Source organism: Artemia sp. Qi Xiang Cuo, chromosome 8, assembly GCF_049724085.1.
Source record: "Artemia sp. Qi Xiang Cuo chromosome 8, ASM4972408v1, whole genome shotgun sequence".
Taxonomy (NCBI): domain Eukaryota; kingdom Metazoa; phylum Arthropoda; class Branchiopoda; order Anostraca; family Artemiidae; genus Artemia; species Artemia sp. Qi Xiang Cuo.
This window is the reverse complement of record NC_142801.1, coordinates 31,599,928-31,620,204: the sequence shown is the minus strand read 5'-3', so window position 1 is coordinate 31,620,204 and position 20,277 is coordinate 31,599,928. Positions and strand designations below refer to the sequence as shown.

At 33.6% G+C, this 20,277-nt stretch overlaps 1 protein-coding gene across 1 annotated transcript in view; it reads left to right on the top strand.

The window, feature by feature from the left end:
• Positions 1–20,277, top strand: part of dati (zinc finger protein datilografo) — a 264,856-nt gene that overhangs the window by 121,130 nt on the left and 123,449 nt on the right. The window contains exon 3 of the mRNA XM_089093362.1: positions 15,266–15,488. Within this exon, the coding sequence (XP_088949488.1) occupies positions 15,266–15,488 (223 nt within the window). The remainder of the gene's footprint in view (positions 1–15,265; positions 15,489–20,277) is intronic.

Here is a 20,277-nt window from a genome sequence, read left to right as displayed (position 1 = left end):
AGCAAGGAAAGGTATGCAACAATATTGGAAGACCTTTACGGACAACATGCAATCAGCAGCTTCACAATTGTATACGTCAACACTCTATATACTACTAGAGAAGTGATACATAAGTCAACGAGATCCGTAGCAGAGCCCGTTAGAGATCAAATGGAAGATCTGATAATGAACAAAGATAAGTTATAAAACGATAGTGGCTATTGAAAGCTTGAGACGTTAAAGTACACCTGGGATAGATGACACACCTGCCAAGATTTTTCAAAGGCGGCCGTACCAAACTGATTGCTCGTCTTTGTGGCATTATCTGTAGAATATAGGAATCAGAAATGGTCCCAAATAATTGGAGAAGATCCGTCATACCAGTATTCAAGAAAGGTGACCGACACCAAATAGTATCTCACCCATTAGTGCTGCCAAAAAAGTGTTTTTACATAATACTTCTAAGACACTTTTTGTAAACCATAAATTCCAGAACAAACTGGAATCAGCCAGGTTCTCACTGATTATGTGGATGATGTAAACCTACTGGCTGATTAAGATGTAAAAGGACAAAAGGTTCTCACAAAAGTCACCAACGGTGCTGCACCTCTCAGTCTCACGAGTAAGACTGCCTTGAGTGCACGACTTGAGGTGTACGACTTGAGTGCAACTGCCCCAAAAATCTTCCTTCACTCAGTATAGGCAGAAAGAGTAACAAACTTCAAATTAATCACCGTATCAAAATTCAAACCTATGAAGCAATGATCCTATCAGTACATTAACACGGATGTGGAACATAGATAATGAAAGCCATTGATACTGAAGCCCTAAAAGTCTTTGACTACAAATAATACGGAAAATCTCAGGCCTCCAACTTCAACATCAGCTCGCATGGTCCGGGTACATATGTTGGCGGCCCAAAGAATACCCTAGCGAATAAATCACTAACTTGTGTTCCACTACTATCTTGAAAATAACGCCCTGATGACCAATGCAAATGTTGGCAACTTCATTGGCCAATATTAAGACATATTCAAATATTTATGAGGTTTTCACCAATATGGGTGAAAGCGGGAATCGTCTTGGTTATAGGTTTTCATCTCTATATCCGCACGGCAAAAAAAAAGTTTGACCACTTCTAGGCACCAGGGAGAGCTGATAAAGCTTGCGTAGGCTACTGCTAAAATTTGAGAAAAATGTCAAGTTGTCACTGTGTATCCCGATGGTCAAAAGAATTGAATCCGCAATATCTCAGGAGCGACTTAAAGTATTAAGATGAAACTTTCAGGGAATGATCAGTGATTATATTGAAATAATCCGAAAGATACTAAGGATACCCAGATATGCAAAATGGCGTATTTGCAATATCTCAGGAACGACTAGAATATTAAGTTGAATCTTTCAGCGATAGTTGAAAGGGATATTGAACTAAATCAAAAGACATTAAGCGTATCAAGATTGTCAAAATGATATATCTGCAGTATCTCAGGAACAGGTAATGGTATTGCCTACGGATTGTTCTGGGTACCCGGCTGAATGACCGCATTTCAAACAGTAGACTGTACGAAAAATATGGTTCAATCCCGCTTTCTAGACCTATAATGAAAGATAGGTTGAGATGGCTAGGGCATCTTGTGCGGATGAAGGATGAGAGATTGCAGAAGATTGTCCTTTTTGGCCCACCATCTAGGGCTAAACAGAAAGCAGGTCGTTTTTGTCTATGATGGGAGGACGTCATAAAGAAACATTTAAAGAAAATGGGAACTTCCTGGGAGGATTTAAAGAGGCAGGCATTGAATAGATTGGGATGGAGAAGGAGCAAACGTAGCAGTGTTGGCCTCAGGTGGCTTGGTACTGCGGTGAGTTGTTACTAGTGGTAGTATAGTAGCTAATGCTATGAAGTCGAAACATCCAGGGAAAGTTGAGAGGGATGTTGGGCTAATTCAAAAGAAAATATGTACATCCAGGCTGTCAAAAAGGCGTTTTTTTTTTCATTGTAATTTTTGTTCGTTTTGGGTTTCATTTACTCATTGATAGTGAATTTGGTTCGTTTTTAGTTCTCTTCGTATTGGGTTTCGTTTATTTATTGATGGGGATGTGTGGTAGTTTTATGCTTGGAAGATTATTTGCCTTTTTTCTGCCCGTTTTCGGTTTAACGTGGCACTTCACTTGTTTTCGAAAAACATCTTTTTTGGAAATATTTTATTAATTAATCAGGAGTAAACAGTAATTGGCAAGGGTGAAACTCTTGTAAAGAACCCACGTAGGAGTTATATTTACTTATTGAGTTCAAAATGAGAAAAACAAACCTTTTACGCTTTTGCTTTGGAAATATTGAATCGTGAAATTTCCATCAAAACAAATTTTATTTTTAGGTTATATTATTAAATGTTCCCCAAAGGTTCAAGAAAGAGGCTGGAAGGCTAACACAGTCGTCTGGGATTTTTTAGAACTAATTAAAGCAGCAGCTTTGAGCATGGTGGAATACTTCGGTATGCTTAATGCTGCGGTATGCAGAATTGTATTTTTGTCAATAGTTTTGTAGCCAAGGCCGTAAACAGAGAATGAGGGTGTTACTGGGTTTAAATCACCTCCCCGAAATTTTCGTCCGAGTCGGGAAAAAGTAACAAAAATGCATAAAAACAAGATGTGCAAGGTACATTTCTTGTAAACATCCCCTCCGCAAACAGAATTACTGGATATGGCCTAGTTTGTAGTATATTATATTGTGGCATATGCTACCCATATTCTGGGATTATTTCACTTACTTCAAAATTTTTGATGGCTTGATGGCTATATTTAAGGATACTAACTTGAGATGAAATTAACTACAGTGGCAAAAAGAGTCAACATATTGTTTTACATGTTTTGTAAAGGCCACTTTTAGAACAAACAAATAAGGAATTCCTAAAGCCAAGAAATTAAAAGTACATATTTATATGTTTTTAAGCAAAAACACATTGGATCTTGGGCAGGTACTTTAATTTTCTTGTAGCAAAGGCTAAAATAACCCTGAAAATATGCTGTACAATTTAACCCTAATAGTACATGATGAAATTACTTTTTTCCATTGTTAAGCGTTGATACGCTTTTTAGCGATGAATAGACAATGCAGGCAATAAAAAATAATAAAAATGCCAGTCATTACTAGCTACTTAACCCTTCTGATATAGATTTGAAATTTGTGTAGGATTTCTAAAATATCTTTTCTCACTATGTGGTCCAAGATACCGCAACACTTGATTCTCTTTTTTTTGTCTCAATGCTTCATAAGGAATGTGATAACTTTTTGGCATACGTCTGGAAGAATGTGTAAAATAGGAAGTTGAAACTATAACATGTATTTAAGAGGAAATTCTACAGGTCCATTTCAAACAGTTCGTGGTAACGAACTGTAAGTAAGAAGCAACTCAGCTCAATAGTAACCGAAACTTTAAAAAATAGAATTTTGACATCATTAGATACATCGAAAGAATTAGCTTATTATGGTGATTCCAAATATATAAGATTCGTCAAGCTTCGTATTACCTAAAGTTTGACTGTTTGTCCCAATTTTTAAAGAACGATTAGAATAGGAACCTTTTGTATAAGTGCTAAAAGCTTTAGTGTAAAGAACAGGTTATTGAGTAGGGGGAACCCCTTCCTATACGGAATAATTTCTATTTGTTTTGAGTATTAATGCTGCTCCTCACTTTCAATAAAAAAAAACATGGGTTTTTTACAGCTAAGGGCCGTAGTCTCTTTTATCATTATTTACCTTACTTTTTCGGAAGGTATTTTTAATTCAATTTAACGGTTATGTAAATCTGTTATGTTTTTTTTAATATGCCTGTGAATGGTGCAAGGCAGTAATACTTCTTTATTTAGTCAGTTTTTTTTCACAGAGCATACAACAAGAACATAAAGCGCGGTATTCAGATTTTCTCAAACGATGAACGCTATATTACTGTCATCGTTTATCACATATTGTCAATGAAAAAGTCTTCAATCCATAAACTATGTAATCTAGACACTTTATTTTAGCCTTTTTTACAGGGACATAAGACCTAGGATTGTCCTAGACGGGCTGAACAGCAATAAAACGCTATTTTACCCCTTTTCTACAAGTTTTGCCCCTTATACTATATTTTCTACTAGAGCCTTAGAGTGTACCATGTCCCCCATCTCTTTCTCTCTCTTCATTTTATTTTTTCTCTCTCTCTCTCTCTCTGTCTCTCTCTCTCTCTCTCTCTCTCTCTCTATCTCTCTCTGTCTCTCTCTCTCTCTCTATCTCTCTCTCTCTCTCTCTCTCTCTCTCTCTCTCTCTCCCTCTCTCTCTCTCTCTCTCTCCCTCTCTCTCTCTATCTCTCTCTCACTTTACCTGATAGTGTCCCTTTTACACGGATAGTATACATACATGGAAAGCTTATGGACGTCAATATTAATCAGTGGTCTCTTACGAACTATAAATAATATTTAATTTTCTGTTTGGAATCAAATAGCCTCTCGTTCTGACTTTTAGCTAAATATTGTTTCTTTTAGTTTACTTGAAAACTGGAGGAACGAGAAATCTTAATAGCTCAAGTTAAAGTTTTTCTCAACTTTTGAAAAAGAAATGCAGAAGTTCATCAATCGTTTCCAACTCTTTTTCTAAAAAATTCCCATCAACAAACTCTAAGAAAAGTTGAATATTTTTCTGGTTGACAAACCCCTTGTAAAATTAGCAACTTGACTCAAATTCTGACTCTTGAAAACTTTCAAACGACAAGATTAGTAGTCCATTTCCCGTTTTCAGACGTTTTATGTCAGAAAAGGTTTTGGGTGTCTTAGAGTCTATGGAAAAACTGGAAACAAATAAGCATTAAATTATTTATTAAACATTATTTGTGATGTATGTTGAATATGGCTATTTTGGGGAGGACCATTGGGTTTTAGTCCCTTTAAAACTAAAAGTCCTGCGTCAAAAGAGAAAGGCTCAATGAAAATAAAATAGAATGGATTCCTCCTGTTTTGTCTGCTTAGGATTTTCAACAACAAAAATAAGCTGAAATGCTAACTTCAGTTTTCTTTATTGAAACCCGGGAATAAAGTTCTCTAAATTGCAAATTTTTTTTTAGCTAGAATCTCTCAAATGAAACTAAAAGCTTGTGTTTTTAATTAATAGATCCAATTGGTAGTGAAGCAGTCTGAAAACCCCTGCACATTTAGGCACATATTACGGCTGAATATAAGTTACGACATAAAACATCATTAAAGGTTCAAAATTTGCGTGAAAATAAAATACAAGACTTGAAAATGCAAAGCTGTTTACGATTATTGCTTAAATGAAGAAATTCAAAAGTTTAGTTTTTCCTGCTGCCTTCTGTTTTATCTTTCAATCAAAATCACTGGCAGTTTCTCCCCACAATTTATTTTTGTCACGAAAATTCAACAATTGTTGTCATTAATTTCCAATCAGTTTACAAAAAAACTTTTTCTGGAAAAAAAGTTGGACACCTTACCGAAGGTAGTTAAACCCCTCAGCAGTGGATTTCTGAGTATGTCTTTGAAATCTGCCATACCATTCAACTTGTCCAAATTTCTAAATTTATGAATATATCCAGTTTATCTATTGTGAGAAGTAACTCTACAATTTACTGAAGACTAATCCTAACCTATCTAGAACTGAATGAAAAGTAGTTCTCCAAAGTTCATCTTAAAAAAAGGAATTGTTTTTGCCCTGACAGTACAGTATGCATAGCAAAATCCTCATATTATATCCGTGAGAATCGTGTTGAATATCATAGTCCCACGGGGTTGTACAACCCATTAAATTTTTACAATTTTTCCTGGATGTGTTACGAATAGCTAATTCTTTTACCCCTATTCTTTCTTGTTGTGGGCGAAAAAATCTTCAATTTTTTGATGGGGGGACGTTTTAAAAAATGCACTTCCCCCAAATGCAAATTAGCTTCCCTAATGAATTCAAGCTGCCTGTATTCAAGCTGCTTTGAAACAAAGAGTGTCCGGACCTTGCACGATGAGAAACATTTGGTTTTCACAAACGTTGCTATGAAAAAGAGAGATAGGGTTCTGGGATGCAAATACTGGGGAGGGAACTTAAGGTTTTTCAGCTTAGATTAGCCTCATGTTAAGAAAAAGTGCCCTAGATACCACAGACAAACATATTATTAGGTTAATTGTAATCGCTTATTTTACTCTTCAAAAGAACTGCTGGAATTTACAAATTTGCTACCCAAGGATGCCCTTTGATCAATAATATCGGAATAGTTTCCGGAATTTTCTTGGAGAGGGAGGGAAGGTTGCCAAAAAAATTCTTGTCGGGGGGTTACAACAGATTTTGAGGGAGGAAAAGGGAGGGGGGCTAAAGGGCCATTTTGTTTGCATTTTCTACACCTATTTATGAATCAGATTTTTTGGGGGGTAGAGGGATTTGAAATCTGGTAGCCTGCTTCCTCCTGGGTATATGTCTTAATTTTATTTGATTTTTATTACTTTTTCTTTTTTTTCTCCCCACATTTATAAAAGAAGAGATAAAAAAATACACAAAATAGTGTGAAAAAAAACCTCAACAATGAAGTCTTTGGTTTAAGATCCCCCACAACGATTTCTGGGTGCATCCATGATGGAACCTATGCATTTTTGTTCTCAAACAGACTTATTATATTTAAGAAAATTTCCAAACCAAGTCTTAAAAAATTGTTCTTTTGCTTTAAGTTTTTTTTATTACAAATAATTATTTAACATAAACTTATGGTTCTAAAACTATTAATATTTTTTGTTAGATGCCATGTCCTTTTTTAATAAATATATCGAGAAAGGAGTATCTGAATATGGACATCAGCTCGAGAGTATTTTAATCACATTTTGATAAAAAGACGTAAATATCATTCAAAAAGTTTAAAGACAATCTGCCAACAGCTTTCTATTCTGATCTTACCCTTCCTCTTAAAGGAAGGCCAATAACCTCACCCCTTCCATTGGTCTGATTAAAACAATAAAGTAGAAATTTGTCTTTCAAAAACTGATTGTTTTCTCATGAATGGAGTAAAGCATTTAATAACCTTAGAAAGTGCATGATTATCTTAGAAAGCTTTTTTAGTTTGGCGTTAGCAACTCTGCTTTAATAAACTTTGAACACTTATGACAGTTTTTTTGGGGGTAGAAGATACCATTTTTTCCCCTAACCTCCCTTTTAAAAAGAAGAAGGATGTTGCACTACAGATGCAATCATTTGGTTGTAAATCCAGATTACTTTTTACCCTAATCATACACACAAACAATGAACGGGAAATTATCTGCTTCAGATTTCTTAAGAAAAGAATATACCAAAAACTTATATTCTGATCTTACGTCAGTTTGTAGCAAGCAACCCATCTTCCCAGATAAAATCATAGTAGGCTATACCAAAAACCAAAAAATATACCAAAAACCAGACGCTAAACTATATACTGATGTGACTAGTTCTCCAACATGGCTTTCAGTTAATAACTTTTTTTGGAGTTTTAGTGCATCTTATATAATATAAAGGAATAAAAAAGTTTTTGACAAAATCGATTTAGTAGCTGTGAGACTTTTAGTAAACAACTAAGCCGTGTTGCAGCTAATGTATGAAAAACACATGAAATTTAAACGGGATATGAAAAAAGATATTATAATAACATTACATAATACAACCAGCACTGACCTGTGGTGAATTCAAGTTCATAGGCATAGCTATAATTTAATGAAAAAGTCTGTTAAAGCCAAAGTTTTATAAGATATCGAATTATAGAAGAGTCCTCATATTAATATAGCATCAAATAGCCGAAAAAGTTAAAGCAAAGAGGAAAAACCTTGATTCGAATTATCACTTGTGACAAATGGGAAGAAGCATAACCCCAAAAGTGGCATACAACTTACATATATTTCCTCACTTTTTTCTAGTCATCTTTACACATTGGTTGGAACTAAACCACGCGAACCATCATTGTCAAGATTACAATTGGAAGCAATAATATTTTGCCTTTCTTCTACAGCTAGAAGCAGCGAATAAAAGGATTTGAACGTAAATTTATGCGTGACCTAGATTTGAAAACTGAAACTTCAAAACTTCAAAACTGAAAGCTGAACTGAAAAACTTCAGAATAAAATATCTACTATTTCATACCGATGTTTGTTTATTCCAAATTTTCACTTTACATATTATGTTAGTTTCTTTGTACTTCCAGTTGTACACAGTTTATTTCAAAACTGTAATGGCTCTAACTTGCTAAAAATCTAAAACTTTTATTCCAAAGATTTTTGTAGTGCTTGCTCGTTTTAGTAGAATACTTAAACAACATAAAAATGGGGAAAATCGTTACTTTTTATACATACTGACAAACTCAAATTATCGAAAATTTCGATTTGACAGGCTTACTTTAGAAATTAAAACTTTCAAAGAAAAGCTGGCACTTTTCCAAAGTAAAGTTGACACCCTTTCCGCATTTTTGACAGTTAGAAATTAATTACTCTAAGTTTTAGAAAGATTTTATGCCAAGATTTCAAAAATGTAAAGACTAAAGATCCATCTGCGATAAAAATCCTCACTGAAAGATGATTACAATGAAGGGCTTAAGTTATAAGGAATTAGTTTTCTGAATAGGTGTGGCTCTGAAAGCTAAACGTGAAATATGACTTTTCTGCCATTACTTATTATCACCCTTTTGGCTCTATCCCAAAAAAGGATGTTTCTAATAGAAAATCTATAGTTTAAAATGATGAAGAAAGAAATATTGCCCCATTTAATCCCCCCTTTCCAAGTAAAACTTGGAAACAGACAGGGACTGGAATAACAAATAATCTTTATATTTCTTACAGCCATAAGCCATAACCATAACCATAAGCATAGCCTTAACCATAGCCATAATGGTTATTCAAAAATTACCATGCAGCAAAGTATTGCCAAAATTTTTCGAACTACTCAGGTTAAGGAGAGAATACAACTAAACCCAAACTAAAAATTTACTTTTTGATTGATAACTCCAAAGTCAGGAAAATATTAGTAACTTTAATATATTGGCAGAACAGCTTATCGTTTAAAATTTATCAATTTCAGCGTCGAAGAGTTGTTTGTCTTCTTCTTCTTCAAAGGGTATCAAGTATAGCTCAGGGAATCATTTAAGCTTTTTTTTCTTATAAACTCTCTTACAGGCTTAAACTAGATTTATATTTATTAAGTTTACTGCTATTTAAATTTAGCTACATCTCTTTCCATGGTCTACAATTTCAGAAGTTCGTCTGGCTAAGTCTATTTTTTGAAGTTTTAGCACCCAAGTCCTTGATTGACTCACAATATTATACGCTCACAAGAACATTTCCTAAAATATACTAATTAATACAATATACCAAAAATGCGTTTTGGGTCTTTGAATCCTCTCAATAAGTAGCTGTTTATAAAAGTAAGAATTTCTTTGAGATCCAAGATATAGAGTAAAAACATGTTGACATCAAAAGTTACGATTTCGAACTAGAGCTATGAGTGATATAAGAGGACATCAACGCATTTTAAAAGAGGAGAAATATCTCTATATCTTAAGAACCGAATAAGATTGTAGAAAATGGATTAAACGAATCAATAGAGCTCACTCGGTAAAACTGTGATTTCAAAAAAAGTCTCATACATCCTTTTTAATTAGCGCAGCCGAGTTGACCAAAATAATTTTGTAATCTAACAATAAATATATAATAAGTCTAAAGAGGCCTTTCTAAAAAAAAAAAAAAAAAAAAAACTAAATTAGAAAAAACAATTATTATTCCAGTTGCATTTAAGACAAAAAAAATCATAAAAGCAAAATTTACGAAGAGTCATTTTAAAAATCTTCCATATGCCTCTATAGTCTGTATTTGACAGACTAATGTGTTGGAACTGGATTCCAGTCAATAACTTGAAATCAGTAAAATAAAACAATTAAAAATAAGTTGTTTGAGATCTGTAAATGTTTTTTTTTTCATGATGCATGAAATATGGCTGAATTTCGATGATCAGTGCTAATATATCTAAAGTGTACTTTATTTCATAATCGAAAATGTAACTTTAACTGCAAGGTATCTTTTTTTGTCTCTTCGCCTTACTTATTTTCTAAGCTAAAAGTTGGATAGAAATATTCCATATTTTTGCACTCTTCGCAATGAAACCCAGGTATGTTGGAACCAAGACCGAATCCAGGGGGATTAGGGGGTTTAAACCCCTCTCCTCCCCCTTCCGAAATGTTGGTCCGACTCGTAAAAACGTAACGAAAACGAATATATATAAATTTTTGATATATTTTTAAAAAATTTGTGTACCCCCCCCCCCCCAAAAAAAAATATTTTTGCACCCCCCCCCCCCCCCAGAAAAAAATATTGAATACGGCCCTGGTTGGAACCATCCGAAGGAAAATGGAAGCGCAAATTTATTTAGTAAATCCGTCATGCATCTAAATAGGCTGCTGGATTTTGATCGCTATACACAATAATGATTGTGTAAACCTTCTAAAATAAGTTCTTTAAACCAGTTCTTAAACATGACCATGCGCTATGTTCAGTGTTTGAAAGTTTAAAGTTTTTTCCATTTTAAACTCGTTTTTCTCAACTCACCAACTATTTGTTTCTGTTTATTACATAAATTTGTTTTATCGGTGAACCATTTTTCGACCACTTCCGAACATACAATTAATTCCAAATTTTAACTGATAACAATTGGTTCCAAATTTTATTCTGATAACAATGCCATAATACAACATTTCTTGAAACTTCTCATGCTTTAATTAAGTAAAATACAATAAAAACAACGCAATAATATCGCATCAAGATTTTATCATGTACTGATCGTATCACAACCGAGAGGGCACAGTAGTGGGTATATGAAGTCTATAAATGTCCGCATAAGAATAAACAAAATTTCGTGATAATAAAATCAGAAGGCTAAAATGTCAAAAATGATAAATATAAAACACATTGTTTTCAACTCGTTTTCAGAATTGGAAAAAGAATAGAAAATACTTTTTTTAGATAATCTAATTATATAAGCGAAAATGAGTGACGCAAAACCGATTGTTTGTGTTTTACATAACTTGATGTTCTTAACTCGTTTTCCTCAATTCACTGATTTTTTTCATTTATGCACTAATGGCTTCAATCAATTTGATATCTATGTTAAATGGATCAGTGTCTGGAGGTTTTGTTTATAATCAGCTAGTGATTTTTTTTCCAAATATAACAACGCACTGTCGACCCTGCTTAAAGGTTTTTTTTCTTAGGACCGTTTATCTAAGTTATTTAGGACAAGTATTTCAGAAAAGACCAACGTAATACCATCCAAAATTTGCTAAACTTGCTTACCCCTCCCTGCTATTTGATTTTGAAAATTTTCTTTGCAAATCGGCATCTTCCAACAGCTGAGCAATTCTTAATTAATCTTTTTCACTCTTTCTGATTCATTTCAATTCATTCCAAGTCTATAAGCTCATTTCGCCTCATAAACTTCTTTGAAACGAATGCACTTCTTTTCTCTTTCGTATATCATTTCCTTTTCCAAAGGGTTAATCTTAGATCTCCCATCTTTTTCCATTTTCCCACTATTGATTTTTGCTTTGTTTTCTCAGCCTAATTGGAAAAAAGAAATGAGATTAAGTTAGTAGATGCTTTGACAGAAAAATTCTCTTTATTTTACTTTATTTGTCTTTTTCGTGGAATATAGTGAGTATTTTAACATTTAACTTAGCTAAGGAAAAGTACGTGTTTTGGATCACTTGATGTAGTAACGCCTTTATGTAACGCCTATGTAGCAACGTTTATCAAACATTTTTTTTACCTTTTTCACAGACTTGTATTCTTTGTCAATAATCCTTTCAACTACTTTCTTTCTTTTTAAATGGTTTCAAATATTCTTGCTTTATTTTGCTTTTTTTCATTTGATCAATATACAAGCCACCCCCCCCCCAATCTTACCATGAAAAGGGAATGTCCCTACTTGTAAGATTTTATTGTCCCCTACTTGTAAGGTTGATGAAAGGATTTATTACAAGTAATTTTATAAGGTGTTCAAAGTGATTTTTTTTATAACATACGTACAAACTGTAGACCGTAGGATATAAAATTCTGATAAAATCTCATTATTCCCCAAATTTACAGTTCTTTGTAAGAACGAATTCCTCTCAGACTTACAAGAAAAATCTTCGGCTAAACCTTCTCAAAAACTCCAATGTCGAAACTTTGGTAAAATTTTATCAATTATACAGAAATTTTTATGTAACCATGAACCAAAGCAGAGGGTGACATAAAAGGGAAGAGCATTGGAGGAATTGCCTCCCCACCCAACATTTTCCTACATCAAATAAAATTTTCTCCGGTGGAAAACATTTCAATAAATCATTCGTAAAATTTGAATGAATCTACAATTGATATTTGTAAAACTTACGAGGCTAAAAACTAACTTTCACCTTAGATTTCCTCCCTCAGAGAATAGTAGAATAAAATGTTCATGTCCAAAGGTAAGTTAAATTGTTGTTAAGATGTGTCTGAAGTTTCATCTTTTCTCTTTCTCGAATACAAAATAGCTTAATCCATTGTAATGTCATTTAGGTGAAAATAGGTCGCATAGCTTCCTTTATATAAAGTAATAAAAAATTGAAAATGACTAGCTTATCAGTATAATAAACATTTATGCATCAAACCATGTGCACACGTGTGGGATACTATCGGCTCAGGACCCCATCCCCTTAATATTTTTAAGATTTCTCCCATATTTTCTTTAAGTTTTTTTTTCTAAAATTCATGTTTTTTTGGAAGGGAAGAGGTATTTTGAATCCTCCCCAACGTAAATTCTTGTATGCATCCCAGCTCAGAACTACAATCTTAAAATTATAACTGTTTTCTTTACACATTATGGAATAAGTTTATCTATGCACGTATGCACGTATGGATGCATTCATGCACTTTTATATTTATGGTATGTAAACATTCAGCAGAACCTTATAAAACGTTCAGAGATGAAAGTACACAAATAAATGCCAAATCAGAAAAAAAGGAAAAAAAGTGTAAGAGCTGGGCTTTAACATACAAAATTTTCGTGACCTAATGATTAAAACGACTTCTCTACATATTATACAAATGTATCTTTTCCGGTATTTTTAAATACTTCAGGTCTGAGCCCTTAATACGTATAATTGTCAATACTTCTGTTTATTTGTGGTAAAATTTTGACACTTTACCTTTTTCGTTTCTATTGTAGAAAGTACACAATAGTTATCATAGCAATGCTGCTCAAATACCGTTTCTGTAGAGACCCAGCTTGTTACAGAGGAAGGGGTGATCATGAAAATAATCTTTTAGAAATCAATATGTGCTTAAACACTGCCTTACGTATTTTGTTTGGCGGTGGTCCGAGCTCCAAACCTCCCCCGTGGCTTTCAAAAATATGTGAAGCATTTTTTGGTACTCCTATGTTAAACGGGTTCTTTTATATACTGCAATGGAAACCAGTCAAGAAAAACCTGTTTTTGATGGGTTAATTCAAGACACCTCTATAGGGTAATACAATGTATAGCGTGGTTTTCATTGCGCATACGATATTTAGACTGTTGTTTTTTGGGGTTTAGGGTTGGAAAAGGTACTTAGGTTAGGTTAGGTTACGTAATATTATACGCCATGCTTTACCCCCCACCCCCACCCTAATATGCAAATATATAGCCCAAATTCGTTTCTAAACTATTATATATTCATCCTATTTTATTTTATTTCATTGGCATTAACCAAACTAGCACTATATAAAAGAGTCCGTTTAACATAGGAGTACCAATTTTTTATTCAATGGGTTAAAGCCATGTTTTAATCATATTTGAAGTTCTCAATGTGAAGGGCTTATATTTAACTGGATAGAAATAATTCTAGGAATATTGGTTAGATGGGCACACTTACTGCATTCAGACCGCGGCTAATGTTGGTAGCGCCTGGTTAAAATTAGCCCCCCCCCCCCACCGAAAAAAATGAACTAGCAAAGGACTAACGAAGTTGTTAAAAAAAAATCTTGGCAGTAAAACCCCTAGACAGGGTACCTGAGGCAGCTTCAACCGGTCTACTCTCCTTCTATGACCCTAAATACAATACAAATTTCCAGTACTATAATCTTGTATAATTAAATGATACAACAAAATCATAGGTATTTTGTTTAATTAGACATTTCAAACTATAGATATCCTCAAATAACCGTGAAAGAGATTACATTATCCTTCATCCATTTACAAAACTCTTAGGACAAAAACCATAAACTTAACCCCTGAATAAACCAACGTTGATGTCGGTCACCTATCGCACAACACAAAATTATACGAATTTTGTTTCTCTATGCTTAAAAAACAAAACAAAAAAAGATTAATACATAACAGATCAGAAATTGAGTAATGGAGAAGTTGCCGATTTATTCTACGTCCAGAAAAAAAGATCGATCATCCAATCAGGATTTTTCTACACAAAAAAATGCGCACTTCTGCTCCTCCCGCGCCTGATGATTAACATTTTTTTTTCTCTTTTTAATTCGATTTTGTGAGGGTGGCCATGAAATGCCAAAGAGAGGGGAGAGAAAGTATTGTTCAAAATTATGAATTCTGAAAACCGGTTTTCTAGATTGAAAAGAACGATAAGTGTTCTAATCTGCTGGAAGAAATTAAATTCCTCCGACATGCTAATGGGGACAAAAATTATACTGTATAAAATTATATACGTTGAGACTAAAATTTCTGTAAAATGATCATGTCACATCAAAGTAAACCTGTAGTAGGTGTAACAGAACCAACTGACATTTTTTTTTTTTTTTTTTTTTTTTTTTTTTTTTTTTTTTTTTTTTGTGTGTGTGTAAAAAACATTATAAAACCATTTGTTATTTTAAAATTATATTATGAATGATGAAGAAAATGGAGGGGTTGAAATAAAATAGGAAAAATAAAGCTACCATCGTGCTACAGTGATGGCCATTGGTAATTTTACAATGCAATGAGTTTCCATAGTTTATAAAATAAATAAATGGCCAGTGAAGTAGCCATTTTTTATTCTTATTAGGTGTAAGAAAATGCACCCAAGCTCGTTTTGGTTCGGTTAAAAGCTTGTAAGAAGGGAATTCGGAAAAGTTTTCAAATGATTTTTTTGAGAAGTAACTTTCCCTGTGCATGAAAGAAAAAGGCAACATTTTTTGAAAAATAAAAGCTTTAGAAGAGAAAGCTTTAGAAAAAGAATGCTTAAAAGGTGCATAAGTTGGTTATAATTTCAAAGGGGCTTACTATCGCAGTGTTTAATACTTATTACATCTCAGATATTCATGGCCAAATCTGCAATGCAATTCCATGCAAGAGACCTTCATAGAGCAGAGCCTAAACCACATCAATGTAATCAATGCTTCAAGTCTTTTTCTTCAAATCATCAACTTGTTCAACATATACGCGTTCATACAGGAGAGAAGCCTTACCGATGTTCTTACTGCGATAGGCGATTCAAGCAGCTTAGTCATGTTCAGCAGCATACAAGACTCCATACAGGTAAGATTTTACTGGTTTTAATTAACCCTATCTACAGACTGTGGGTATCTTAGGGTAAATAAAACATGAAAGAAAATATTACTAATGTTCCATAAACCTTTGAAGTCAGAAGCGTTCTCATGACTTCTAGGCTATTTTTCAAAAAATCACAAGGGCAGGATACAAAAATATATAGCGAAGAGTTTCGCTAAAAGTTAGTAAATGCAAAACGAATTGAGAAAAGAAAATTCAGCAGCTGTCTAAAATTTCCTATATTTTTAAAAGCATAACAGCCCTCCCATTACAGGACATCATAAAAACAGAGCTTTTTTTTATAAGTAACCTTTTAAAGACTTTCATACTCGTTCTCTTGACTTGGGTAGCCTAGGTTGGCATAGGAATCCAACTCACACAAACGTTATTATTTTCCAAATTGTAAAAAGAACATTGGTTGCATACCAAATAACGGTTTCAACCTCATTGAATAATGGTTTGAACTTCTTATATTTCCACATACCGAAAAGCTTGATTATCTAGAGACCACGTGTCATTTATACTAAAATTATTCCTCTGTTGTCTGTCATATTACCCATTCTCCTACCATAAAGTAGACAGTCTTAAGATTATATCTTCTTTCCTACCAATTCTGGTCCTACTTCCTGCGTTTTTCCATGACCTCATATTGGTGGAAACAGTTGTAAATGACCTACTATTATATGTGAGTGTCTCATTTCCAGTTCTTCGAGTCTCTCTCCAGAATGAGCGAAGTTAATGAAAGGGAACCGTATCTAGTTTTTACAACCCTTTCTTAACCCCTCTCTTCCAAGAACTGGGACTTTAAAACGTTCGTAAAACTTCCGTTTACTATTAAAAAGCGGGAATATTTCTCTTGGAGCTAAATGAAATTACAATACTGCAGAAGACAATCCTGGAAGTAACTGACATTTAAAATTAAGCGAACTAGAAAGTTTTTTTCCTTCCAAACTGATTGTTCTTTATGTTTAAAGACTGCAATGCAACATATAGAAGCCCCTATTAGAAAAGACCGTGATAATTGAGGAACTATCAGCTCACACAAGTTTTGAAAAGTGAACATTTTGTTTGAATACACGAGCTTATGGGGGGGGGGGAAGACTTTAAATCAGTATGCAGATTTTTTAAAGGCTTTTCAGAAAAATTCCAACTGCAAAGGTAATATTAACTAAGCCGACATATTAGACATAGAGGTATTTGTTTCCGGTATAACTAAAAATTGGTCACAACATTAAAATTAAGCATTTAGTTTTACATAAATATATATATATATATATATATATATATATATATATATATATATATAATTATTTAATCGATCTTTATATTTCATGAGGTTACAAGTCCTGTTTGCGACTTTAGGGTCTGTAAGCTGTACATTGTCAATTAACAAAGTGGGGAATTTATACCAGTTTGGTTAATAAAGTTTTTAAAGATTGAGCATAATATGAAATGGAAATTTTCAAGTTAGATTACTCTGTTTAATTCATACATGAACGTTCACTATTTTTAGATATTACATTAGTGCATGCATTATTGTAGGGGCTTTCGAACCAGGGCTTGTAAAAAAAAGGTAAAATAAGAAAAAAAAATGTTTTTTAATGAGATTTTTTTCAGTGACAAAAATAAAGGTACAGTGACATTGAACCAAAAACGACCAGAAATTACCCTATAAATGATTGAAAAATCACACTATAAATGGTTGGATCTTTCGCCCTCCTACCGCGCCTTGCCTTTTACGCTGAAGTCTGACTAGTGCTTACCTGAAAATATTTTAGAGTGCAACTACTATAGCCAGTTGGTAATTTCAGGTTACTAATATACCAAATACCTTTGAAATCTATTTAACAATAAAATTTCTATTGGATTGAATATCAGTAAAATAGCGCTTTTTAAAAGACGTAACAAGCGCTTCTCTTCAAAAATATATACATTAATCTTAAATACAGACTGAGCATTTTCACGTAGTTTTGAGCTCTTTCGGTTCGGAGTATTTGCATGAGTCTGCCTCCAGATATATAAGTTTATTCTAGTGTTTCTAGATGAAATAATTATTTTGATTTTCAGCTTTCAGCTTCACGTTATGTTTTACCACGATAAGGCAGTTTGCTAAAAATTGAAAGAGGGGGCCAGGGTATCCTTTGACCACTTCGGATTCATAATAAAGGGCATCAGAACTCATGATTTGTTTTTAAAAGAGCTTTCTTCAAATATTTTATAGAGATTGATTCGATCTGAGCAGTTCTCGGGATGACTGTTTTTGAGGGATATAGGAAGGAGGAGGACATACAATAGGCTACTGCATATGCTCTCAATGTTCGACCTAAAATGTTACAACTTGCTCATCTTTCTCCCCAAATTTGTTAATTTTTTTTTTATCAAAATTTCCTTTTTCTTTCTTTACCTTTACTCTACTTAGTGTGATTCTTTACTTGCTGTTCATTACAGTGAAAGTAACCTTCATCAAGGTCGGTTTACTTTTAGGGGTTTCCCTCGTTTTGGCAAACCTAATTGTATATCCAACAGGCTCCAAGAAGGAGGGAACCTTTTTCCTAGTGTGTAGGATAAGATTTGGGTTAGCACTGGGTTCAGATTCAGATTGCAACGAGTAAACCTTCTGTACTAGGTTGCTTAAATTGTAAATTAATCATAGGCTTCAGGAAAAATCTCTTTCCATTGCTGCAGAGATGTCTTGTATTTCAAACGCATAGAACTGCAATGCTTTCTAACTACAAACAGATTTTTGCGTAACAGACTCATCCTGCTCGAAGATATTGTATTCACAAGGAAACAGTTTAATCTTTTTTTTCGATTGCCTTTCAATAAAGACTTCTGCTCTATTCGTCCATTTATAGGCGAAGGCTACTTTGAAAGCAATAAAAGTTTTCTTTAACTCGGTCGTTACGCATTCCCTTGCATCCTAAAAAAAAGAATGAAATTAAAAAAAAACTGATTTCAAGAAGCAAACAAAAATAAGCTTTTAATACACACTCTGAATATGTTTCAGACTTAATAATGGTTATATATTATAAACTCTAAGTAAAATACTTTCCAATATAAAACTAAAACAAAAGCCGGGGGCAAAAATAAATGGTTTAAAAAAATCCGGGGGACTTAACTTTTTGGCACATTCTAGTATGCACATAGATTTGCAGTATATACATTACATCAAGGGCGGATCCAGGATTTTTTTTCGGGGGGGGGGGGGGTTACTAATTTTTGACTTGTTCGGGGGGGGGGGGTTAGTAATTTTTGACTCAGTTTTCGACTAAGTTTACTGATTTTTACCTAGGTTTTACTAATTTTCGACTTATTTTCGACTCGGTCAAAAATTTCGGGGGGGGGGGGGGTTCAAAACGGGTAACCCCCCCCCCCTGGATACGGCCTTGCATTACATTCACGTGTAGTCTCCACTTAGTTTTCGTATATATGCTTGTATTCTGTATACTTTCTTTCAGAGGAGTAATATTTTTCACAAAGTAAAAATGAAAGAATAATGAAACCTAATAAAAGAATTGTTTTGGTAATAAACTAAATAATTTTTTAACCTATTACATAGAAACCTGTCTGGATTTGTAAGTCAAACGAAAAACCTTGATTCCACCAGAAATTTGTAAGAATCTATTTCCGCTTTCTCATGACGACCCTTACAATTCAGCTCATACCACTTGTCTAAGGAGTTATTGACTTCTGGGAAGTTTAGATCGCATCCAAAGCAATGACACAAAGGTACTTAAATCCTAAGCAATTATCGTGGCATAAACCGTATATCCCTTTTTTCGTACATAGTTTGACATCATAAAAATTACGATTACCCCGAAGAATTATTACTCGAGTCCGGTACGAACTAATACCCAAATGGCCAATGAGAGAGCTTCTTAAATTGTACAAATGCTGTCCTATGTCTGCTATGTGAATTTTTGCCAGACACCAGCTGTCCAGAGTGTAAAATACATGATGAAATAGACGACAGATGATTTTGTACTAGAAATAAGATTTTAAAAAGAGTATACCCGTTTGGCGACAAAATATGTCAATGTTTGTACTTAGCTGTGAGATAGTCATATGTTTCGGAATTTTAAATATTCCTATGATACTCTCGTACTAATGTTCTTATTAATTTCATGACCTTAAACAAGTCATAAAAAAAATGACCGACTATGATCTCTGGTTATGCCTCTAACGTATCTTCTTATAAGGTGCTCCTTAATTTATGCTATAGGCTACTTATGATTCATTGTGATAAAAATATATTTATTCTTATTTCTATAATATTGCTATTTACATAAAAAAAATTATTCTTTCACACATTTTGACATTTATTCTCTTGTTTTAACCATGTACCGTTAAACCGAAAAATACGAAAAATACTTTAAACTAAAAAAATTAAACCGAAATACTGAAAATAAAAACACTCATAAGAACATATAATTTTATGCGATCATCATAGTTTTTAAAGCCACATCTAACCATGTGCCCCAAAACAGTAAACACGAATGGTGTAACCTTTTGTTAGAAAGGCATTACTGAATGATTTTCATTTTTTTGTTTTATCTAAGAAATATACATTCGTACTGCACCTCATTCACTGCGAATCGACTATGGTACTTGTTAAGAATCCAGAAACACGCGAGAAAGACTGCGTCGAGAAAGACTGAGATGTTCGATAAAAATAGCTTTCCAGTGCTTGCGAGGTGTTGCTAACTCCGTGACAAAGATTTAAACTTTAGTTTTTTGGGGTTGAAGGGGCAAAAAAATGTGCCTAGGCTAGGTTACT